The 27637-nt window shown below is 36.9% G+C and overlaps 1 protein-coding gene across 1 annotated transcript in view; it reads left to right on the forward strand.

Moving 5' to 3' along the window:
- The window catches only part of LOC107556985 (phosphatidylinositol 3-kinase regulatory subunit gamma-like), a 176653-nt gene that overhangs the window by 52677 nt on the left and 96339 nt on the right, over nt 1-27637 (forward strand). The window contains exons 3-4 of the mRNA XM_016240264.1: nt 22343-22438; nt 23080-23157. Coding sequence (XP_016095750.1) covers nt 22343-22438; nt 23080-23157 — 174 coding nt within the window. The remainder of the gene's footprint in view (nt 1-22342; nt 22439-23079; nt 23158-27637) is intronic.

Raw genomic sequence — 27637 nt, forward strand, 5'->3', positions numbered from 1 at the left:
TTTAGCCCATTCTTCAGTACAGAACCACTTCAACTCTGTGATGTTATGGGTTTCCTCCTTTGAACTGCTTGCTTCAGGACCTTCCACAAAATTTCAATTGGATTAAGGTCCATAATTTGACTCAGTCATTCCAAAACCTTAACTTTGTTCTTCTTTAACCATTCTTTGATAGAACAACTTGTGTGCTTGGGGTCGTTGTCTTGCTGCATGACCCACTTTCTCTTGAGATTCAGTAGAATTTTCCAGATTTTCCTTCAGAATTTGCTGGTATAATTCAGAATTCATTGTTCCATCAATGATGGCAAGCCATCCTGGACCAAATGGAGCAAAACAGGCCCAAACCATGACACTACCACCACGTTTCACAGATGGGATAAGGTTCTTATGCTGGAATGCAGTGTTTTCTTTCTCCAAACATAACACTGCTCATTTAAACCAAAATGTTCTATTTTGGTCTCATCCATCCACAAAACATTTCTCCAGTATTCCTCTGGCTTGTCCACATGATCTTTAGCAAACTGCAGATGGGCAGCTATGTTCTTTTTGGAGAGCAGTGGCTTTCTCCTTGCGACTCTGCCATGGACACCATGGTTGTTCAGTGTTCTCCTGATGATAGACTCATAAACATTTAACATTAGCCAATGTGAGAAAGGCCTTTAGTTGCTTAGAAGTTAGCCTGCAGTCCTTTGAAACCTATTGGACTTTTACACGCCTTGCTTTTAGAGTGATCTTTGCTGGTGGAGCACTCCTGGGGAGGGTAACTGGTCTTGAATTTCCTCCATTTGTACACAATCTGTCTGACTGTGGATTGGTGGAGTCCAAACTCTTTAGAGATGACTTTGAAAACTTTTCTAGCCTGATGAGCAACACCAACTCTTTTTCTGAGGTCCTCAGAGATCTCATTTGTTTGTGCCATGATACACTTCCACAAACATGACTAAACTTTGATAGATCCCTGTTCTTTAAATAAAAGGGTGCACACACTGACACCTGATAGTCATCTCACTTATTAAAAATACCTCTGAACAGATGGTCTAAGGGCCTGTTTACACCTGGTCATTTCATGCGTTTTTGCTGATCGGATATCTATCTGATTTGTTAAAACGTTTCCATTTACACTTGGCCACATAAATGTGTCGTCGCAAAACGGATATAAATCCGATCTTCAATTCCCGCGCTATATTTTAAATTTAACGGAGTTCACGTCAACGAAATCAAAAGGTAAGCGCTGCATTTTATTAATTATAAGCTCATTTCAAGATCAAAGATTGGCATCAGCACTGGAAAGATACGTTTGTCTTACTACTTTTAATGAAGATTAAGATTAAAATTAAGAGCTAATCCTAGAGATTCACATGATTTAACCGCTCACAGATATGTAATATTGGATAATTTTCCTAAATAAATAAACGACAAAGTATATATTTTCATCTCATTTGTTTGATTGAGTTATCTTTGGCAACTTTCAAGACTTGCATGAAAATCTATTGATTTTTTGGGTTATATTTATGCAGAAATATAGACAATTCTAAAGGGTTCACAAACGTTTAAGCAGCACTGTATATACACACACACACACACACACACACACACACATGTATATAGATCTATTGATTTTTTGGGTTATATTTATGCAGAAATATAGACAATTCTAAAGGGTTCACAAACGTTTAAGCAGCACTGTATATACACACACACACACACACACACACACACACACACATGTATATAGAAATATAACATATTATATCTATTATATAGGTTAAATTAGCCTGTAGACCAATAATAATAATAATAATAATAATAATATATTTTTTGAAAGTTTTGTTATATACACAACCATTCAAAAGTTTGGGGTCTGTAAGGTTTTTAATGTTTTTGAGAAAAAGCTTTTCAAGGTTGCATTTATTATATCAAAAATACAATATAAAAGGCAGTAATATTGTGAAATATTATTACATATTAAAATAAATAATTTCTATTTTAATATATTTTAAAATGTAGTTTATTTAGATGGCAAAGCTGATTTTTTTAGCAGTCATTACTCCAGTCTTCAGTGTCTAATATGCTGATTTGGTGTTTAAGAAACCTTTCTTATTTTCATCAATATTGGATTTTTTTTCCAGGATTCCTTGATGAATATAAAGTTAAAAAGAACAGCATTTATTTGAAACAGAACATTTTTGTGACCATGCGGAAGTCTTATTTCTGGTCAATTTAATCTGTCCTTGCTGGATAAGTTTCTTAACCTAAAACTTTTGAACAGTATTTAAAAAAAAAATTAGGAATAATTTCTAACTGTCAGAACATCCCTTAAGGGAGATTTTGTTACATTTGGATTACTTCTGTAGCCAACACACATACAAACACACACTTAAATGCACATATTTGCACACGTTTTCTCCTCCACTCAAACCCAAATGTTTTCCAGACACCCTTAAAAGGTGCTTTCTGTAATCACTTTTAAATTGTCATCATCATCATCATCATCCTGCCTATTTTCTTTCCCCCAATACCAGTGATATTAAGTAGAGAATAGAAAGCTTAGAATCATGTATGATTCAGTAGTGGAGGTGGAGGTTGAGGTGGCGGTAAGCTGGTGGAAGTGTCCTTCAGAGATGTGATTAGAAAGGGAAGTGAGAAGAAAGAGGTGCAACGGCTCACTTGGTGACAAAGGAAGCAGAACTGCAGAGAGTAAGCTGAGATTGTAGAGCAGGAAAACAAGGGAAACTGAAGCATTGCAGAGAGACATGTGAAGCAGGATTGTGACCCATATCCCTCGCGGAAAACGTGCTAATGTACAAACACACACACACACACCTGCAGCATACATATACTTCTCTAGTCTGTATACGATCTGAGCTCCAGAACAAAGGTGGCTGTAAATGGCACCTGCCCCACAGAGATTCTATCTTGGTGCACACAGAACCTCTCAAAAGTGATGTCTAATTTAACACAATTGTCAGGTCCATTTCCAGGCTTCTTAAACTGATTAGTCCTTCTCTTACCGGTGGGAAGTATGATTCACACCATGGATTCTTACTGATAACTGCTATTACTCTTTAACTGTTTTATTCTCCTGTATCTTATTCTGAGCATACTATAGATAGTATGTCTGAAATATTTCACTGTGTTATTACAATTTTAAATTTAAATTGCTTTGTGTTTTAATACGTTAAAACAGGTAATATAGAACGATTTCTGAAAATTCAGCTTTGTCATCATGGGAAAAATTTCAACCCGGTCTCATGGCAAATACGTACCTGGGGGCACATTTTTGCAAGACGCGAAATACGTACCAATAAGTACATATCACTGCAGTTTCCAAAAAAATTAACACTAGAGGCAGTAAAACTCCAACACCTTTTAAATTATTTTCACGCGGAGTATAATTTACAGAGTTTCGATTAATAAAGCGTAATTTTCGCACAATTACTTGAAGAGTATTATGTTGTGACTTCAAAACATTTTTAATATGCTGGGAGATTTGAAAACTGATGCTTTTGATTGTTAGCACCGCACATATCCAGCTTCATATTAATGGGTTTTCATAGCCGATAGGTTTGTTCGGTGGCTCACGGAGTACGGAGACGTACTTGAGAGGAGAGGAGCTCTGGTTTGAATCCCGTGTAACTACGGTTCGACAAAACCGTTCAAATCTGCATATAAGGAAGTTAAAATGGCACGGTTGCATCAAAAAATGTGTTTTTATATCAGTTTTGCATTTGTTAACACTATCAGGTAGGTTTAGGGTTGGGTTTGGTGTAGGGCATATTTCCAACACGACAGAGCATTATCTTTTAGCGACAGTCCCCGGATATTTGAATTCTGAACCGCCGCAATACGTACCTGAAGAAACGTAATAAAAACACAGCAATATGTACCTATATCAACGTAATAAAAACGTGCCAGGGTTCACGTATTGAACCCGTGTTTTAGTGCCACTCAGTGGACATTTCTCTTTGAAACTGCGGCGAAACGTGCAGTAAGGTACGTAAAAACTGTGTTGCAGAAATGTACGCAGAGGTACATATTTTTATGAGACTGGGTTGAATAAATTACATTTTAAAATAAGAAGAATTATTTCAAACTGTAATAATATTTCACAATATTACTATTTGTACTGTATTTTTACTCAAATAAATGCAGACTTGATAAGCATAGGAGACTTCTTTCAAAAACATAATACAATCTTAATTATTTCAAACACTTTGTGTAATTTATACACATTAATGTACACAATGTGTCTTGTTCAATTATATTAGGACCTCATTTAGTTAAGCCTTCACACTGCAGATAGAGCTTATTAAGTAATTGCTGCCTCTCTCAAGCTGACACCATATTTAACAGTGTGGACATATTTTAATTGCAGCAGCTAAACACAATGCGATAATGCAGAGTGCTTATTATAGTCTTTGTCACTGGTTAAGATCCTATCTATCAATTATTAAAATTTCACCAGCAAAGATATGTTTTATTTGCACTTGTTTAGCATCTTTCCCTAACCCCAAGAGAATGCTAAGCCTTCAACGCAGTGCGAAACATTATAATAATTAGCGCCTACAGGTATTGTTAGTTATCGCAATGTGTGGCAAAATGTGGGGGGAAAAGAAACTGAAAAAAAAGTATTAATTTTAATGCTAAAGTACTGTAAACGTAATTAAATGCACCAGCTTTATTTTCATGTGAATTATATTTTTAGAGTGTGTGTACACTTGCAATATATTGCTAGCATGGTCCCTGCTTGATGTTAGAATAACATTGTGCAGATGTATCTGTGACTTTTAACATTTAAAATGTATGAAAACCTATTATTTTAAGATGTTTATCTGGTGTTGAAAAAAAGACATTTGACCTTCACAATATTTAAATGTCGCAGATTAACCTCTAGATTCAAACAGACTTCCAACACCCGCTTGCAGTGTTGCGGAATAACAGGGTAGTCTGTGTATTTATACATACACATACTATATCCTAAACAACACATTTACTTATACAGTAAACCTTTATTGTGACATAATATCCCTTTTCCGGTATATGTTGTGGTGTCTGAAGTAATTTTGCATGCACAAAGCCTAATGTAACTGCACGTTGATGCTATGTTTGATTGGCAGAATATCTTAATGACAGCGACCCATTAATGGTCATTAAATGATGATGACTTGAGATGCATTAGTGGAGTGAGATGCAGTTATTTAAAGCAATAGTTCACCCCAGAAAGAAACTTTGCTGAAAATGTACTCAATCTGAGGCCTTCCACTCTCCTCTCTCCACCTGCACACTGGTGGTGGTTGAGGAGAGATCTCTAATTCCATTCATATAAATGTTCCATTCATTCATTCATTCGGTCTTTCTTTTTTTCAAAATGTAGATGAGTTTGTTTGTTCATTGGAACAGATTTTGAGAAATTTAGCATAACAGTACATCACCTGCTCTCCAATGGGTCCTCTGCAGTGAATGGGTGCCGTCAGAATGGAAGTTCAAACCGCTGATGAAAGGATCAAGATAATTGACACAACTCCAGTTAACCTCATTTGAAGCAAAAAGCTGCATATTTGTGATAAACAATGGACTTTTTCACTGGAGGAGGCATTATTATGGATTATGGACTGGTATTGTGGTCAGAAGTAAGAGTTTAAAGTTAAAGTCCCTTATTAATGTTAGATTTGTTTCTTACAAATACACAACGTTTCACTTAATAAGGTCGTGTGGATTACTTGTGCTTTATTGTGATGTTTTTATCAGCTGTTTGGAGTCTCATTTTGACGGCACCCATTCAGAGGATCCATACTGATGTAATGTTACATTTCTAAAAATCTGTTCTATTGAACAAACAAACTCATCTTGGAGTACATTTTCAGCCAATTTATTTCAGCCAATTTTAATTTTTAGATGAACAATTCCTTTAACAGCCCTTAACAGACAATGACTATGCAGTATTAGTTTTACTTTAAACTATTGTTGTTGTCACCATCTCATCAGTTGTGCGCACATACACACAACAGAAAGAAAAACATGTGTTTCATTTGTCTAGTGTGGCTAGGACATAGAAAAATGCCTGCTGTGCCCTTTAAGTATGATCAATTACAACATTCTGTGTATATATGTCACTGTGGGGAGGCCAAGGTCCTGCTTTAACCCTGTTTCAAAGAACTGCTATGTCGACCTATTTATTTAATTAAAATTGATTTTCAGTTTTCAGTTTGAGCCAAACTATTTATTTTTTATTTTTGTTGCTGTTGTTATTTTCCCCAGTTTCTATTACAGCTTGTGCTGCATCCTTAAGGCTGTGGCTTAGAAGCAGTTGCATTATAGCAGAAAACAGCTGTGAGATGATGATGTGGCTTTTTCCTTGCTTGGTTAGTTTATCCATCTCTTATCACAGACCAAAAAAAAAAAATCAAAATATCAGAGAAACAAATATCTCTGTTTCATCCAGTGTTGGGGACTCATCAGACAGTTTCCATGAATGTAGCTTTCTGGGAAGTTTAACTAAATAGATTGAATGGACAATTTGTGTGTGTGTGTGTGTGTGTGTGTGTGTGTGTGAGTGTGGTATCCCTGTATATGTACAGGTATACTGTAAATGTATGTATTTGTTGAATGCTGCTACTGTTTATTAATATTTAGAACTTTGATTCATTTTTATTGAGATTTTATTTTATTTACACTATAGGGTCCAAATGTGACCACATCTTGGATTCAGCATCTAAGTGAAACCTGGTAAAACAGAACGTAGGATTCTGACAAATGCAACACATAAATAAACATTTTGACATACAGTAAATAAATAAGAAATATTTTCAAGATTCTTGATTATTATAAATAATATAATAAAATATTTACATTTACATTTAGTAGACATATTTGTTACATTTGATGATGTGTACTCCTTTGTTACATGATCATCAGGTTATATAATCTATTATAACATTTCTATATTTAAAATGTGTATATATTTTAGATTGTTTTATATGTAAGTTTGTGTGTGTGTGTGTGTGTGTGTTAAACTGTAGTGTATTGTGTTATCTGACCTTTTAACTGAAGTGCATGTTATGTTTATATCATGTTTCATAGTTATTTATTACAGAGACCCTATTGTAAAAATAAATTATTACAGGGATTTCTTGAGTTTCCACTACAATAGCTGGCATTGATGTTGATTCAAATAGACTCTTGGAGATGTGTTATTGAGGTTAAAGAGGCCACAGTGTATTGGCCACAACTGTTAGCATAATTATTTCTCTATGGAGAGAGAGAAAGATGTACTGGAATATAATGACAGGCTTGCTGGGACCTATTTTCTCAGCTTGCTTTGTGCTCCCTACTATTGCACATCTGCTGTGCACTAATCAGGACAAACGCACACGCACTGCTTTCCCAGCGGACCTTGGCCTCTGAAGTGTCATCCACACACATGGACTTGAACTGCACATCTGCACCAGTTCCAGTTGCCCCATCCAATGCTCTTTTCTCATTCATTTCTCTTCTCTCTCAATTATTCTAATGTGCAGGCCTTCTCATCACGGCCAGCTGTGCTGTGTTATCCATTTGGTTTGTTGGGCAATGCGGGGATATACAATGCATCTACACAAAAGATAGGGCATAACTAATGGGTTACCTAGCGCAGGTGTGTATGATAAGGAACGGTAAATCATGTGGGAAGTCACCGTTCTGAGCGTGTGCAGAAAGCCCCCTAAGCAGATGCAATCTGTGATGTACAGCTGGAGATGAGGTAGGGGGTCAAGAAAAGACACTCAGACATGCTAGATCCCCTCCCCATATCCAATCTCCCTCTCGCTCTCGTTCTTTTTCTCTGCTCAGAGTGATAGGGTCAGTAGCTGTGATGGAGGTCACCAGTGATCTGTCTCTGTCTGTAGCTTTCACAGGGAGAGGCTGGGACTCTAACAGAGATGTACTAGCATAACCACACACACACACACGCACACACACATCACCGTTCTGAGCGTGTGCAGAAAGCCCCCTAAGCAGATGCAATCTGTGATGTACAGCTGGAGATGAGGTAGGGGGTCAAGAAAAGACACTCAGACATGCTAGATCCCCTCCCCATATCCAATCTCCCTCTCGCTCTCGTTCTTTTTCTCTGCTCAGAGTGATAGGGTCAGTAGCTGTGATGGAGGTCACCAGTGATCTGTCTCTGTCTGTAGCTTTCACAGGGAGAGGCTGGGACTCTAACAGAGATGTACTAGCATAACCACACACACACACGCACACACACTTATTCTTTGCTCTCTAAATGAGGAAATATATAATATGTTATGTTTTTTTTTTGTTTTTGTTTTTTGGAGTATGAAGTCTCTTTTGGAGACAGTTGTCCTCAAACTGTAACTAAGCGTATACAAACACACACATGCTTGTTTATGTGAATTGTGGGGACTGTCCATAGACTTCTATTACTTTTATACTGACCAAACTATATTTTCTATCCCCTAACCCAATCCTAACCCTAAACCTACCCCTTACAGAAAACCTGTTTGCTTTGTTACATTTTCAGATAAACATCATTTACTATTTTTTATATTTTTTTCCCCTCGTGGGGACTGCAGGCTGGTCCCTACAATGTCAAAAATGTCAGGTTTTACTATCCTTGTGCGGACATTTGGTCCCCACAATGTAGTATAAACAAGTACACACACACACACACACACATACTTGTTTTTGGATTGAATTTTGATTGACTTTAATTGACTAAACCAAAGTGACACACTAACCTGCATTTTTTTTACATTTTAATTAAGACATCATTGCAACATAGGCTCACTGAAAAATAGTGCCTCGCCCTATATTTTTGGTAAACTCCAAAAATATACATATTCATACAATTCAATGCAGTTTTCAGGTGAAATGAACACTGGTGACAGTAAAACATCAACAAATTGTATTCCTTTTCACGTAAATTACTATTACAGTATTATTAGAATATTGATTAATAAAGAATTATTTTGCATCGCACAATGCTATGTTATGACCTCAAAACACAAAATATGAGTCATGATAAATACACAAATACGTTTTTCTCCCATGTTTGCTTTTGTTTACACTGTTGGTTAGGTTTAGGGTATGATTTGTCCATTGAAACTTTTCTGAAGACAGTCAATTCCCTTCAGAGATACATTCATATAAAACACCCGTGCCCCGTTATGATTTTGAAACGTGCAGTGCTCATGTTTATTCAACAAAGTCAAACGCCACAAATAAATCAATGTATGGAAAACTGGTAATGTATATCGAAATATCGAAAATGTGTTTAAAAATCATATCACCGTTATTGAAAAAAATTATATCGCGATACATATTGATATTGAATTATTGTCCAGCCCTAATTTCTATATATTTTTACCACTCACTAGATAATTAATTTCAGATCTAGCACAATATGTATAACAACAAACATAATAAAACATTGCTAGATGCACATTCATAGGTTTTGAATAAAACTGAACACACCTTTAGTACCATTCACTGGACATTTCACTTTGAAATAGTCATGAAACAAACAAGAAGCAATGTTATATCACTTTTCAAAAATGTCTCCAATTTATTTCATGTTTTACAGGCATGTTTCTCCAATGTGCCGGTGTTGCAACATTCATATTGTTACTTACGTTATTGTTTTCTTTGTCTGTTCTCCAGTGTAGGTGATGTGTGTTATAAACTCACACACACACACACACACACACACATCTTTCGTGTCTCTCTGAGCTCTTTGTGGAGCACTGTAACTCGGGAGTTTGATTTGCAACAGACATATCCTGTCAATCACATCACTTTAATTCATTTATAACAGCAATAATGTTTAAAGTGACGGATCTGTTGAGAATTACACACTTCCAATATTTTCCCTGCACAACCTCTTACTAAGCTGTATCCCTTTGGTCTATTTTCCCTTATGGTGCCTTTTGAAGTTTGAAGGTTTCTTGTTCTAGGAGAAATTATGTTAATTCTCTTGTGAATGAGATTATAAAATATGTTCAGTCATCAGATATTCCTTCTGATCAAAAATAAATAAATAGTATGAGTCTTTACTATTGATTTTAAATAATTGAATAATTAATAGTTTTTTTAAATGGTAAAGACTTCCTTGAGTATGTAGTCAGACAAAAAGGAAGAGGAATTAATGCCATAAATGGATGAAACAGCATTGGAAGCACATGAGGAAAGGATCCATTGTTGCTCGACCACAAAGCCACAACTTTTTCAAACAGTGAGATTGGTAAAGAAATTAAATTTTAAAAAAACTATGAAAAGGGAAGAATGAAATGAATTTTAATGTCCCCCCAGCTCTTTTTTTTCTTCCTTGAGTAAAGAGAGAGATTTGAAAGCGCACATGAAATGCCCCTCAGTTTTCAAGGTTGCCTTTGTGTATTCTCATTTCATTTACATTCAGTTGGATAAAAGCCCTTCGTCTTTCAATCTGTTGAATTGTGTGACGTGTAGATTGGGGACCGTATGTTATGCATTCGATTTGGTCATTGCATAGCTGATAACCCATGGGGATGTGCGGAAGAAGCTGATGAGTTTAGGGGTCACGTGCAGACACACACACACACACACACACACACACACACCATATCTCTCATTTCTTCTCATTTTCCAATCTTTCAGTTACATGTCCACTCATTTTAAATTACATCTCCTGACTCTCTCAAACGCAGTCTAGAGCAGCATTTGTCTGTATTTCATGTGCAATATAAAGCTGTGGGGTTTGGATGTGTAATATGTGATAAATATTTAGTGGCCAGCAGGAAAGTGTTGGCCTACATTTGCCGTCTATTTGTCCCGTCTTACTTTAGAATGGCAATAACTGCGAGGAATAAACACACATGCAGAGATACACACGGGCTCAGGAGGCACATACATACGCGCTGATTGGCAACGCACACATTTACATCAAGAAGAAAAAAATTACTTCAGTATGCTTTTATCTCCCTTTTCTTATTAATTATGCATGCCTCAGTAGGCCACGGTCAGACGCTCATGAATGAATACATTTGCGGCGCACACACACTTTAGTTTCTCTCACGGTAGTGAAGAGGTCTTTAATAGCTCATTAAGGGGCCTGCAGTAAGTGAGCGTTAATGTTCTCTTTGCAAAGGATGGTTGACCACCACATTGTGGACACTGATTCAGACACCCCCATTCAAAGACTAGATCTAGTTACCCGACACAACAGATATTTTGAAAAGTGAATTGAAAACTGTTAAACCCTATTGAATTGTGTTGTATGAACAGATTTGTAAAAAGAACAGTTAAAGTCATATAGAATTGGAATGATATTAGGTTGACTAAATTATGACTTATGGGTCATGGATCAAATGATAGGTCAGTCAGATGTCTGTTATTTCTTCTAAAAAAAATTACTGAACTTACATGGTATAGTGTATGGTATTGTTAATGTATCACCCAGCCCTAGTAGAAATATGTAAATAACTCACATGTTACAGCCTCAAGTGAAAAAAAATAATCAATAAATCATGAAATGTATTAATATTACTAATTTAAATAATTCTTCTGCCAAATAATATAATTTATTAGACTATAGCTGCAGGTTATTTGCATGCCAAGCCACATGCCATGTTTAATATATAAACTGTGACTGCAGGTGTGTATTTACCGGTGCTCACTTATTAGTTTTATATAAAGATTCCTCCAAGGCTCTGCTATTTTTGTCCTTTTTTAAACATGTTTTTTTTTTTTACTCAAGAAGCAGTTCTTTATTCCCAGCACAATGTACACTGTAACCAGTGAAGCTGCATTTGCTGCAGACTTTTGTTCAATGACATGTTAACCTGAGTCATATAAACTCACAGCCCTCGTCTGACTCTTCCAGTTTATTTTTTCTGTTTTCTCCCTTTTCATCAACTCTTTTCTTATACCGCTCATCTGACAACACATCTTTTCTTAGTTCCTACGATCCCTATCCCTCTCCCACTATAGCTGCAGGTTATTTGTATGCCAAGCCACATGCCATGTTTAATATATAAACTGTGACTGCAGGTGTGTATTTACCGGTGCTCACTTATTAGTTTTATATAAAGATTCCTCCAAGGCTCTGCTATTTTTGTCCTTTTTTAAACATGTTTTTTTTTTTTACTCAAGAAGCAGTTCTTTATTCCCAGCACAATGTACACTGTAACCAGTGAAGCTGCATTTGCTGCAGACTTTTGTTCAATGACATGTTAACCTGAGTCATATAAACTCACAGCCCTCGTCTGACTCTTCCAGTTTATTTTTTCTGTTTTCTCCCTTTTCATCAACTCTTTTCTTATACCGCTCATCTGACAACACAAATCTTTTCTTAGTTCCTACGATCCCTATCCCTCTCCCTCTCATTCTTCTCCCTCATGGAGTGCTCTAATTGAAGAGGCATGTGCTCTACGCCCCTCTTGTGGGACTCTGTCATTGGCTGCAGGCAAAACATCCGAGGCCAGGCCCCTGCCAGGTGGCATCTTTTTGGGAAGGCCACACTGCGACTTTCCTCTCTTTTTTTCCCTGGATCCATCACCTGCTTTACTCCTTCGCTGTTTACATTCCTCTTTCTTCCTTCCTGCCCTTTCTTCAATCTTTTTTCTCCTAACTGGGACATATACACTCATTTTCTTTCTGTTGTCCTCTTTGAAGAAACTGCATAGATTTCAACATTTTTTTTGCCCAGGCTCACTTGAAAAAACATGCCTGTGGCAACATTTCTGCAAAATTGTCTTACAAAGCTTCTTGCACATTTTGTGCCAATTTCAATGTGAAATGTTGAGTGAGGAGCACTAAAGTGCGTTCAGTTCATTCCAAAGCTGATTAATGTAAAGCTGACAATATTGTTGTTCATATCACAGAAATTAGGAAATTAAATGTGTGGTGAGTGGCACTGAAAGGATAATGCTTAATAATGTTTTTAAACATACCACCTATATTAAATCCTACCCTAAACCTAACTGATAGTGTTCACAAAAGAAAATGTGAAATATAAACACATTTGCTAAATCAACCATGCCATTTTAGCTTGCTTATACAAATATTTTTGCTTTTTATCATGAGTCATGACTCATACTCACGCAATCTACATTATAAGTGCATTGTGCTACCAGGTGAGCTTCTGAGCAAGTTTACTATGCCAGAAAAACCATATGCATGTGATACAAACGTCAAAATGTATTTGTTACCAAATCATGCACTATGATAAAATAAAATAACATTTGTTTTACTGCTTCTAGTGTTCATTTCAGCGGGAAACTGCAGTGATTTGCACGTATAGGTAATTTTTTTAAGTAGAGTAAAAGTGAAGGTAGAGGCACGTTTTTCCACTGAGGATAAAATTGTTGATAAAATACAGACGTCAGTCTAGATAAGCGCTATCACACATTCAGTATAAGAATCTAACCCTTTTATCCCAGAGGGCTCTTCATGGTGTTTAAATTTACTGAAATGGTTCAAAACTTGATAGATTGACAATCTCCCTCTTGGCATCACTTTCCCTCACTTCATAATCATTTGAATCTCGGCCTGTGTGAACCTGATAAAATTTGTGTGAACTATTGATTTGTGTAATGTATTTTCTTATCCCTTCAGGAATAGACAATGAGCACATAATCAATATCAAGGGAAGAGCTGGGCGGTTCTATCCATCTGGACAACTGGTTTGGATAGTGCATCTTAATTCAATTATTTTCACTGACATATTTTCACCATTACCTTAAAAAATGATTCCAAATGCATTATGGCCAGTGTTTGTGTGTGTGAGTAAGATGCTATTTTGCGAGACAGTTGGTAATCTTTCCCGTGTTGAAGGGGGTGGTGCCCGCTATCACATGTGATTGATAAGGATGTGGATTGCAGGAATTATAAAGCTGTGGAAGTCTGTGTGTGTGTGTGTGTTTGTCACGATTCTACTGCATTTGAATCACACTTCATACTTGTTCACGGCACAGGGTTATTTTTGAGTGTATACCTTTGTGTGTGAGCTGGCCGGTCCACTTCTTTCATCACTCTAGCCTGTGGCTGGGTCAAAGGCTAAACATCCTTTATTGACACAGTGGAGCAGAGCAGGTAAAGAAACAGGGGAGAGTTTCAATTTCACACTGTAATGGAGGAAATGGCTATAGCTGTGTGTGAGAGAGGGAGAAAAGAAAAATAATAGAGAAAGGAGGAAAAATCCTTCAAAAACATTCCAAAGATTTACAGGAAGAGACTAATCCCTTATCACTTTGGCAGGACAGTTGTAGCTGCAAGCCTTCATCTGTCTGACCGCTGCTTCTCCTCCTCATACTCCAATTCCATTCAAGAAAGCTTCAGCTCTCTTTGTCTGAATCGTATGTATTGTGCACCGGGTTTTATGTACAAAGCTTGATTTACTATGGGACATCACTTTAAAGGAGATGAAGGGTATGTTATGTAGAGGCACTAAGCGGGAGCTTTATTTTCACGTTGTGTTATGGATTGTATTGTGTGAATTGCGCACACAAATCCCATTTGATTTCAAAATTCAACCTGTCTGTGCTGTCATTCTGCAAGTGATGTAATCTCATCCGTTTGTTCAGACAATGTAGTCAATATCCGTTGCATCTATATTGGTTGCTATAGTAATGAATTCAGTGAGTGTCACACTCTTTTATATATTTAGAGAAAGAGAGACATTAAAAAATGTGTATATTCCCACATAGATCTTGACCAGGTGTCTTCACACTGGGGACTTGCGACCACCAGGGGACCACAGGAAAGTTTTTGATCTTGAACAATTGAACAAATGATGAATTTGAACAATTGAAGAATTTGTGAATGTTTCTGTATTTTAAGGGCTTTCAAATTTAATTGTTAAATTTCTCTGGAACAATATAAATCTGTATACAAATTAATCTGAGTTGCAAATGTTTGTACATCTAACTGTTTTCTTATAGTGAGCTGATACATTTCATAAAAAGTTTTCCACTGTATCACTGTTTTTAAATAATTTGCTTTGCCAATACAATAACAACAAAGAAACCAGATATGTAATTTAGCAAACAAAATGTTCACAATTAAAAGAACCAAAGACTTAAACTACTTCAGTCTGTGCGCATTGAATTTATTTAATACACGAGTTTCACAATTTGAGTTGAATTACTGAAATAAATTAACTTTTCCACAACATTCTAATTTATTGAGATGCACCTGTACATTAAAAGGGTCATGAACTGCCTCTGTTTTTTTTTATTTTGTACTATTCCTCTGAGGTCCACTTATAATGTTATCAACATTTTTACATTTAAAAAAAACGTCATTTAGAAGTAATAGGCTATTTTCTGTCCTGTTTTTGACCGCCCTCATCAGAATGCTGTTTGAATAATCGTGGCGGTTTGTAAACTCGGAAGTAAATGCCCACAGCTATGATTGGCAGTGTTGCCAAGTCTGTGGTTTTCCCGTGGAATTGGGCTACTTTAACACTGTTGCTGCGACCCCAATAATGTGATATATAGCCCCTAAAATAAAACGCGATTGGGCTAGTTTTGTGTAGCAATTGGGTGGGTTTTGTTGTAAAAACCTGGCAACCCTGATGATTGGCTAACACTTGTGCATGTTTGACAGTCTACGTCAGGGGTATCCAAACTCGGTCCTGGAGGGCCGGTGTCCTGCAGAGTTTAGCTCCAACTTGCCTCAACACACCTGCCGGGAAGTTTCTAGTATGCCTAGTAAGAGCTTGATTAGCTGGTTCAGGTGTGTTTAATTGGGGTTGGAGCTAAACTCTGTGGGACACCGGCCCTCCAGGCCTGAGCTTGGGCACCCCTGGTCTACGTCCTTCACAGATGGACGCTGCTGTGCTGTGTAAAATGGAGTGAACAAAGGACCGAGTTCTTACTGACGTGGTCTGGAACTTCATTAAAAATAAAATTCATCCACTCTTTCCTAACATTGGAATCGCAAGTAAGACAATGCAAAGACTGTTTTTCCCACAACTTGGCACTGCACAGCGTCTTGTTGTCTTCGGATCATCTTTATCGCTTGGTTTCTGCGTAGACCTGCGCGTTCGCCTCTCTCATAAACACTACATGAGTGAATCGTGTGCAGGGCTAAACAGGAAGCGATGTCGAAGCAGGCGTTGATCTTCTTCTGCGGAGGTGTTGTTTAGTCACACTATTACATCATAGAGTGGTACATTCTACAAGCTGTCGTTTTTGCAGACTGGCTTCAATATAAGCTGTTTTAGACTAACGACAACGTTTTGAGTTCTGAAACTTACAGGATAGTACAGTGACTTCTTATATGTCAAATGATCAAGGGAATTTTGGTTTCTCAGTTCATGACCCCTTTAAAACACATAGCTATTTTTATACTTTAGACAGTGTCATTTTAGTATTGTTTATATGCCATTATATAATTTATGAAGATTTCAGTTTGATTTCAAATTGAAGATTATTATAGTTTGTTCCCAGGGTGATATTTCCAATTTTTTGTTTTTTTAAGTTTATTTTATTTTATCTTTGTTTCAATTACTGAAATTAATTTTTTATCATTTTAGTTTTAGTTATATTAACAACACTGGAAGGGGTTCCTCACAAGGGACAAGTCATAATTTTTGGGGGTCCTTGGCATCAAGAGTATGAAAACCCAATTTGTGCACTTGGCATGAAATAGCCTACATGTAATGTTCAGATTGAGCATTTGTTCTGTTTGTTTATGTATTTTCACATTTTATATATTCCTAGAATCTTATGTAAGATCCCACCAGTGGCTCTCACATTCTTTTGTCCTTTCAAAGCATTCGGTTCTGTCCCACACACTGTAGTCCCTTCTGCAGCACACAAAGGCTCATATATCTGCATCACTGAGACACTGTGGCTAGTGTGGCACCCCCTAGTGCTCACTGTGATATATTGCTCTGTGTGAGGTGGACTCAAGATAATGAAAGAGCAGGTCACTGTATGGCACCCTCAAAGGGAAACAGCCGGTAAAAGACAATTATTGTAATATTAATGTGTGCAGAAAATTAGTAAATAGTGCTGACAATGTCCTGAATATGCTTAGGCAAGTCAGAAAATTAAAAGGAAAATGTATTTTAATTTATGGGAAACCAGGTGTAAGAGAATATGTTTGTTCATAAAGACTGTTTCCCACATTTTCAGCTGGCTGACCCCCGACTTTTGACACTTAATGGCTTTGTGCAGGAGTGCTGATCCGTTCAGTAATTCCCTGTCATTGTGACCAGAGCTCGTTAAACACACACACACACACACACACACAGGGCAATGAAAACCCTAGAAATTGCTTTCTGCCCTCTTAATAGAAAACGGATAAGATCTGATAGGCTCGTGTGTTCTCACAGAGCAGCTAGGACGGGCACACACAAGCTTTGTACAGTGACAGAGACACCTCACAGTTGAACATAGTCTCGTGCTTTACACTCATAAATGCCACTAATGGGATCAACAATAGATATTAAGTGGAGATGTAATTCCCCTAGAGGTCCTTTACCAATAGTGCCATGTTTTGTTTGCTTTGTCCTTTCTTTTTTGCAGATCTTTTGATTATCTTAAGTTACCTGCAAGCTAATTAGCATGTGTTTGAACTGCAAAGCACCTGGAAAAGTGCTTGCAAATATGTAACAGCGGGCACAATGTGACAAGCCTCCAGCGACAAGCAGTTCGTTTGTTTGCTCTGAGTGTGAATCTGCTGCATGACATGACACGAACAGCCAATCAGAAGGTGATTGATGTTTAATTTAATGTGTGTATATCGGTGCATCCATGCGTAGGAATTCTGTCTGATACAGTAAGCTGATAATTATTATTAATTACAATAAATATGATAATTATTTTCAAATAGTGGCCAATAACTTCTAAATGCCAATAATCGAAATTCTATTAAAAGTTTGTATAAATAATTGAAAAAAATGTGAATTTTGTGAATAATTTTTTGTTTTATGAAAAGTCCCTTATTCTCAGTCTTTATTTGATCAAAAATACAGCAAAAACAGAAATATTGTGAAATATTATTACAATTTAAAATATATATTTTTAAATTCTTTAATATATTTATAATGTAATTTATTTCTGTGATGACAACACTGACTTTTTTTTTTTGCAGCCATTACTCATTACTCATTATTCAGTGTCACATGATCCTTCAGAAATCATTCTAATATGCTGATTTGGTGCTCTCGAAAAAAAAAAGTTATTATCAATGCTTTCCTCTTGCTTTTGACAATTTGAATGTGTCCTTGATAAATAAAAGTATGGATTTCTTTCAACCCCACACTTTTAAACAGTAGTGTAATTTAAAATAAACAATTTGCTAAATAACATTTAGTTTTTATTGAATATTATTAGTTGTCATATATCATATAATATCAATGATAACGATGAATTTGTAAATCTCAGACAGTGGCCAGAAAACAATGTGATATTGTGCATCCTATATGTGAGACAATGAGATTTCACAGTAGGAGGGACTACTGAACATGACTCTGAAGAAATGCAGCAGTACTTGGATCGTACATACAGAATAACAATTTCTCGAAAGTAGCATGTAAATTGAAACAACAGCATTGTTGTTTTAGTTGCCGCGGTGTTGTTCTCAGTATTGCTTTTCCCATGCCCTGTCCTTTCCCTCTTGTTCCTCTGTTCTTTGCTGTCCCTCACCCATCAGATTGTGCCTTACATTTTGAGAAATTGCCTCAGTGATGTTTTCTGACAGTGACGTTAATTGAAGCACCAAACGCATAGTAGCACTCCAATTGAAAGGAAATCTGCCCACTGCCTTCTACACAAAGCCAAATAACCTGTGACCGCTTTCACACACACATATAAACGTGAAAGTCCTCACGCACATGTGTGGTGCCAGAAATGTAAACACAAGTTCACGCTGGTGCAAATCGAAGGGCAGAGTTTTGACATTTGAAGCACATGAAAAAAAAGAAAGAAAAACAATCGGAAAATACCAAGTCAGATGTCTGAAATTATTTCCCGATGCCTCATGCATTGAGCGTGTTGTGGCAATCGTTTATATAATACAGTGACAGGAAAAAAATGGATTTAACACATGCATGAATTGGTCACAAAATTTGATCTTGCTTACATCAATAGACAAACATAATCTGCTTAAACAAATCTCATTTATTCACATGCTTTTTCCACCCTCCACTGTTGTGATCAATTAAGACAACATTTATTATTTTGTTTGTCTCTTATTCATTAAGATCAGATCAAATTTTATGGCTAATTTCTATAGAAATCCATGATAAAGGGTTCACATACTTCCTGCATATAATTCATCAACTAACCATCTAAGTTAAAATGCCACTCCTACATCTTTAGTTTCTCTATAATGAAAGATATAGTTTGCACACAGCTCCACATTAATCTCCTGTCTTATAAATCTTGGCTGGCCAACAATTAAGAAATGTGAGGCTTCCAAAACAAAAGGAACAAGGGAGAGCAAGAGAAAGTGTGTGTGAGAGAGAGAGAGAGAGAGAATTATGATTCCTCCTATCGTGCTCTGACCTGTTTGCTCATTCATAAGGCGTCGCTTGTCGAGGTCCATAGAGAAACCAGCAGGATGTGGAGCAATTAAATGCACCGTGTGTTGTTGGAATACCAATGCGCTCCGCCGTTAACGTGTGTAATCTCAAACCTCCACCGTCTTTGTGCCACCTGCATCAAAGCCTCAGAGGAACTTTTCATTAATCTTTCTGTTTTTTTGTTTTTTTATCACTGTCATCTCCCCCTTTCTTGTTCCTGTAGCTTCATCTATATTACTTCTAAAGGATCACAGCAACTTATACATTTGCATATGGTAAGTCAAAAGTAATGATGGGTCTAATCAGTTCCTGTACTGCAGATGCTGATGCTTCCGGTTAGATTGAAACTGTCAGATCTAATTGACACTTCTACTAAACATTTATCATGGTTCTTTGACAAACAAAACCTAAATCAGCACAGTCCAGAAAGTATTGCCACCTTGTAGCGTGATTCTCCCGTGCGAAAATTACAGCGGGGTGCAACAAGGGCCACTGCTGTGCAAATTAGCGCACCAATTACACCCGTGCATGGGAACGCAAACTTTTCCTGCTGTCAACAGATGCTTGTGTGTGAGATTCTGTTAAATAAACAGCCATTTCCTAATTACAGAAAGAGAAAACGAGAGATAGCATTGGTATCTGTGTAGACATTAGCGGGTGGTGCACATCAGTGCTAATTAGTGTTGTCACTGAAGATAACTCTAAAGAGCCAGTATACAACACTAAACCTCATGCTTCACATAATGGTGCAGAAAATCAGAATTTCTCGCTATAATGCAAATTTGATGTAAATGGAACCACATACTGATATAAATTGAGTAAAGTTTCCTGTTTAGAGAGAAAAGAAAATCCCTCTCTGAGTTTGCTATGTAGTAGCTTAAATGAAAAGTTAATGTTTGTTTATTTTAGTTTTTTTGTTAGTAATATTAATATCTGGGCACAAGATGAAATCATGTTTATTCCATGTAGTTACGTGGGTGATGCATTACTGTGATATGACCTTTAGACTTTATTTGCATGTGTGAAAGGAACACTTCATCACGTTTTCTTAGTTAGCAAACTTTTACATTTCACAAAATTTGTTTGTCACCCTCACCTTAAACTTTTTAAGAGGTTAGACTTTACAGTAAGTTTCAGTTACAACATTTATTAATTCTGCATATACTAAAATTTTTAATATAATAAGTAGTATAAATTAACATTAATGTATTATGAACAAACACGAGTAACCAGCATGAACAATATTCGTTTATTCGTATATTTATGAATAAACTTTAACCTAGATTAATAAATGCTTTTATGGTTAGTTCATGGTACCTAATGCGTTTACAGCTGTACCTTATTGTAAAGGTTATTGTTATTGAATATCAATTTTTCAATAATATTTGACAAATTCCATATTTATTTTGTTCTAAGGGCTAATAGTCTTTTAATGCACAGTCTGCTATGTTTCCACTCTTCACCATGCTCTCTGGTCATGTGTGACATGCTCAGTGTCCCAGGACAACATAGACAGGGTGTCATGTGAAGAATTCTGCCGTGTTTCTCTTTCACACAAATGGACATTGTGTCATTGACATTACTAAATGTCAATTCTAAAAATCAGACCCCCTCAAGGATTTTATCCATGGTGGTCTGAATGCATATAAGTGCCCACATGTAGAGATATATGGACACACTCCCCAACTGGAACCTATGCACAGTCTGCTATGTTTCCACTCTTCACCATGCTCTCTGGTCATGTGTGACATGCTCAGTGTCCCAGGACAACATAGACAGGGTGTCATGTGAAGAATTCTGCCGTTTCTCTTTCACACAAATGGACATTGTGTCATTGACATTACTAAATGTCAATACTAAAAATCAGACCCCCTCAAGGATTTTATCCATGGTGGTCTGAATGCATATAAGTGCCCACATGTAGAGATATATGGACACACTCCCCAACTGGAACCTCAGCAGAAGGTCAGTGCTCAGTGGAAGGACAGTGGAGATCGAGACATTAATGCTTATGAAACATTATGCACTGTATTTCATTCTGCTGGAGGACATATCATATACTGAATTTTAAAAACCCATTTGGACGAAATGTTTATAATTTGTGGCATTTAAAGGGATAGTCCACCCAATAATGAAAATTCTATCATTTACTTATGTAATTCCAAAACTGACTTTCTTTCTCCTGTGGGCCACAAAGAGGATATTTTGAAGAATGCTGGTAACTAAACAGTTTAGATTCCCATTGACTTCCATTGTATGGACAAAATATACAATGGCAGTCAATGGGAATCTAAACTGTTTAGTTACCAACATTCTTCAAAATATTTTCATTGCATCCCACAGAAGAAAGAAAGTCATACAGGTTTGGAATGACATGAGGGTGAGTAAATGATGACGGAATTAAAATTTTTGAGTGGACTGTCCCTTTAATGTTCATTTTTATATATATATATATATATTACTGGTCATTTTTAGTTTACATTAGCTCATAATAACTAATGTTGTACTAAATGCATGCTTAAATGTAACTTTAAATGGCAAAATGTGTTAGTATTTGTAAAAATGTAAATAAACTAGATTCATTCTGACTTTTAGAGGTTATGTGAACTATTGCATTAACCTAAATGTGTGTGAGTTGAGACTTGAGTATTATGTTGCATATCTACCATGCTTGTGTGAATATGACAACCTGACTGTTCCCTAGGAGAAATGAGATGTGGGTTTACAGGCAGCCTCCTAATCAGGGAATTTGGTCTCACCAGTGGGATTTCTCATCATCATCTCTCTCTCTCTCTCTCTCTCTCTCTCTCTCTCTCTCTCTCTCTCCTTCTCTGACAGGCCTCTGTGGAAAGGGAGATGTTGTGGAGCAGTGCACTCTGCCTGACCAGACCCCAGCCGTGGTGCTCAGGCTGTCGGAGGCTCTAGAGAGGCTGGGTGAGTTTGCTCTTCTGCCTCACCTATCTAATTTAACTATTCAGAGAGAGTCAGACACCAATCTAGCATTTACATTGGTGACCTATGATGTTATTGACAAATTCTATTAATTGTATTATGGGTGCGCAATTGTATATTTCCTTCATCATAAATATATTTATTTTTGCAAGTAGAAAAAAACTCATCTCTAAAATCAGTTAATTACATATGAAAGGTTCTATTGTAGCATGGTAATAATGATAATGTCATTCAAAAGTTTGGGTTTGGTCTCATCAAGGCTGCATTTATTTGATCAAAAATACAGTAAAAAATGAAAGAATAATTATATTGTGAAACGTTATTACAATTTAAAATAACCATTTTCATTTTCTATTTTGAGATATTTTAAAATGCAATTTATTCATGTAATGATAAAGCTGAATTGAACTGACCTCAAACTTTTGGAAGGTAGTGTATATATCAAAATGCAATGTTTTTGCCATCTAATACCATTACTTTACCATTGTACCACCACAGTACCTTTTGTAAGGGGTTTAAATGTACCTTATCTCTCCAACAGTTCAATTTACTTAATGGTTTTGGTTAGCATGATAACTCATCAGATTATAGACATGACATTTGACCTCTGTCCTGTGCTCAAGACTGGGAGAATGAGCCACTGTACCGGTCTGGCCAGACCTCCGCTGGATCCCCAGAATTATTGCAGGCTTTGGAAACAGGTAAGTTCATAACATGCTTTTTTTTCATAATTAGTTTATTTTGCACATTCTAATTTCAGAAAATGTACATGTGCCAAAATAGGCATCTAGTTATTAAACAACCATTAAGTTTCTGTTTACCTGAGTTAATTGTATGGGAGTCTTGAGAGTCTTAATTAAAAGATAAAAGTATAATGATAAAGTAATCATGAATGGGATATAATTTATTCAGACAAATCTGAGATAAAAAAAAGAAAAAAAATGTTGCTCTTGTGTGTTCAGTGGTTCAGAAGAAAAAAATTAAGGATGACAATCCTAATTGTAAAATATGCAAAAACATGAAAAGGTAAAGAGAAAAAACAACAATAAAATGTTTTTGAGCAGTTGAGTAACTTCCAGTGTTCCACAGTGTAAATCCAGGCCACTGCTGTTAAAAAAGTTTGCAAAGTTTAGCTGAAGTTCTTATTTAGCACCACAAGGGAGTGCTCTGGCTCCGTACTTTTTTGGGAGATGCTGTTTCCAAAAAACTCAGCACTACTGTTGTATTAGATGAAGCAAATAAACGCATATTCACACACACACACACACACACACACACACACACACACACACACACACACACACACACACACCTCACCCTCTTCCTCTCTACTAAAATGACTAGGTAGAGCTTGAATTTCCCATAGGAGAAAACTCCTTTTATCACTGTAGTTCACATGCAATTGTTATTTCAGATAATGAGACTTTTATTTAGTTTAAAAAGGGACTGTGTTAGAGATTGTAATCTGTTATGCCACGGAAGTGCAGAATACGTAGTCCAGCAAAGCCCTTGACATCTTGACACTGTGTATGGCACACATGTGCACAGGTAAAGCCTTAGTTGTCACAGTTTAAGCATCACAACTATATAAATAATTCTACAGGTTGACAATGTCACATGTGCACTAGCATGACCTGGGCATGTTCATGTCACTTTCTTTAGAGTACATGTGCACACTTATGCTCACATGCACAAATCCATAAAAGGGCAAAGGGTCTTTCACGAGTTGCTGCACAGATTCTAAAATATGTCTTCTGACACATGAGCACTCTTATGAACTGAGGATCTATATGTATAGGGTAGATGTGGTCAGGTTGTGACTGGTTGACATGAATATCCTCTGACAATGTGGTAAGGCCAGTTTACAGTGGTGTAGGAAAGTTTTTTTTTCATATCAAGTTTCAGCATTGATTTGAGTTTTTGCCTTTTAGGACTTCCTCAGTATGTTTGAGAATGCTCTTCAGGCTTATAAGACCAGTCGCTCATCATGCCATACAGGCTTAGATTGGATTTGGTCATTACAAAACTCAATTTCCTTTTTAAAGCAATTTCTTTTGCATGTGTTTTGGGTCAATATTGTGTTACATGGGCAATTTACAGATCTCATTTTTAAATGTGGTTACACTTTATTTTAAGGTGTCCTTTTTACAGTGTAATTATACATTTACTGAATAATGTACTGTGTACAATGTACTGAGTAATATTAATTAACTTCATGCACTTACTGTATGGTTAGGATTAGGATTAGGGTTTGGTTTAGGGTTACTTGCGTGTAATTATTTATAATTTAAGTTCATTTAAGTAAGTACATGTAACTTGTAACAAGGACACCATAAAATAAAGTGTGACCTTAAATGTGTGCGTATATATGTATATATATATACATTGGGGAAAAAAAGTATTTAGTCAGCCACCAATTGTGCAAGTTCTCCCACTTAAAAAGATGAGAGAGGCCTGTAATTTTCATCATAGGTATACCTCAACTATGAGAGACAAAATGAGAAAAAAAAATCCAGAAAATCACATTGTAGGATTTTTAAAGAATTTATTGGTAAATTCCTCGGTAAAATAAGTATTTGGTCACCTACAAACAAGCAAGAGTTCTGGCTCTCACAGACCTGTAACTTCTTATTTAAGAGGCTCCTCTGTCCTCCACACGTTACCTGTATTAATGGCATCTGTTTGAACTCATTATCAGTATAAAAGACACCTGTCCACAACCTCAAACAGTCCACACACACACACACACACACCCCTCACCCTCTTCCTCTCTACTAAAATGACTAGGTAGAGCTTGAATTTCCTATAGGAGAAAACTCCTTTTATCACTGTAGTTCACATGCAATTGTTATTTCAGACTGAGACTTTTATTTAGTTTAAAAAGGGACTGTGTTAGAGATTGTAATCTGTTATGCCACTGAAGTGCAGAATACGTAGTCCAGCAAAGCCCTTGACATCTTGACACTGTGTATGGCACACATGTGCACAGGTAAAGCCTTAGTTGTCACAGTTTAAGCATCACAACTATATAAATAATTCTGCAGGTTGACAATGTCACAAAAAATATGTATTTATTTATTTATTTTTATGTATATACTGTATATATATATATATATATATATATATATATATTTAATTGAGGCCTATGACATCTCTTTATTATATCATTTTTTTTACGTAACCTTTGTTGTTTAAATAGATCCATTCACATCTACCCATAAGTCTAACCTTTGAGTGGTATGAATGCCATTAAGCCAACCGTGAAACGTTGCAAAGTGTATCCAGCACCCATTTCCTGTAGTTATATAACAGGTTAGTTACTCAGTGTGGAAATACTCACACCATTGCATACACTCTCATAAGTGTTTTGGCAGACACGCACCATGGTTGCCATTTAAAAGCCCAGCCAAGAAGTGGTGAAGTCCAGTGGCCACAGAAGACCAGAGACAACATTACGTCACCCAGCTAGAGCCTGTGCTAACCAACCAGTGATTTGTGGATCAACAGTGTGTTGTCATGGAGATGGCAAGCTGTTTTTGCCACGGGGTTACATATTTTAGAAAAACGAGAGAACGAAAGAGGAAAGGTTTCATGTGGGAGGTAGAGAGGAGCGCATAGAGGAATGACTCACGATCAGGTGTATCGAAGACAGACAAGTGCACACGCAGTAAATTCTAACTAATGGTCAAGGAGGATTTACAAACATTTGCATGTGTGCATGAATATGCATTCAGTGTACAGCAAAAGCACACAAGCATGAACACACACACATACACGGTCGACAAGAAAAGAAAAGCGATTCCAGCTCCGGTCTCCCTGGATACAGAGTGACAGACGCACGGAGAGCGTGGCTGACCCGTGCCCACTCGACAACATGCCAACAGCCCCTCTTCCCTTCCGTTTATTAATTCCGACATTCATCATTGATGCATTTCTCATCTTTCACGAGTTGCTGCACAGATTCTAAAATATGTCTTCTGACACATGAGCACTCTTATGAACTGAGGATCTATATGTATAGGGTAGATGTGGTAAGGTTGTGACTGGTTGACATGAATATCCTCTGACAATGTGGTAAGGCCAGTTTACAGTGGTGTAGGAAAGGTTTTTTTTTCATATCAAGTTTCAGCATTGATTTGAGTTTTTGCCTTTTAGGACTTCCTCAGTATGTTTGAGAATGCTCTTCAGGCTTATAAGTCCAGTCGCTCATCATGCCATACAGGCTTAGATTGGATTTGGTCATTACACCGACGTTCATCATTGATGCATTTCTCATCTTTTTTCTTGTGTGAGAGAAGCTGAGCTCAGCAAAACACAAATTAAAAACACTCTTCTCATCTTCCGCACTTCCTGCTCTCCCATTGGCTGCCAGTGATGTCATCCTGTCTCATATGCAATAGTCAATAACCTATTAGAGTCCAGCGTTTTACAGTCAGCTTGCGCAGAAGGGGCTTCTGCCGCTTGAGCTCTTCTACGCCCTTTGTTTTATTGGAGTCTTTTAGCGATCGTCTTGATTAACACGCCCTAAAGTCCTAAAGATTTCTGAGGGGAGACGGTTCAGTGCCCCCGGGGAACACTTTGTACTGCGGGTGGTGTTATAATTGTTTTTCATTGCAAATGATGCTGTTTTTTCCTGTCTGTAAATGCGGGCAATTTTAAAGACTGCAGAGATGCAATCATTTGTGCATATTAATGTTATGTGGTATGTTTGAGGTATATAATGCATCACATGCACATTCATCTTTAGCGTAACCATAACCGTTCACTCTTGAAGACTTGAGCTGTATCAGCCATTCTTTTCGGTCATTTCAGCAGTCTCATTGGAAATTTCCTCACCTTTTTGCAAGACGGCCTATCTTGTTTTGTTTACGCTCACTCTACCTGCATAATCCATCCATGTCATCTGTTGTATCCAGCTTTTTCTCCTCTTTTCTGCAGATACAGCCTTGGAAGTGATCACTAACAATGATGTCATCCCTCGATTGCTCTCTCTTCCTCGCTCACACACACACTTACTTGTCACCAGACTCCTCTTGTTCAGCCTTTTTGGCTTTTAAAGTTTCCTGACAGAGATGTTCTGATCGATTCCTCCGCTGAGTTAGGGGCCGTTTATGCGTTCTTGCATTCATCTGCACTGTTTTTAAATAGATTTATATATATATATTTATATTTATATATATA

Source organism: Sinocyclocheilus grahami, unplaced genomic scaffold (assembly GCF_001515645.1).
Source record: "Sinocyclocheilus grahami isolate Dianchi unplaced genomic scaffold, SAMN03320097.WGS_v1.1 scaffold586.1, whole genome shotgun sequence".
In the NCBI taxonomy this organism is placed as follows: Eukaryota; Metazoa; Chordata; class Actinopteri; order Cypriniformes; family Cyprinidae; genus Sinocyclocheilus; species Sinocyclocheilus grahami.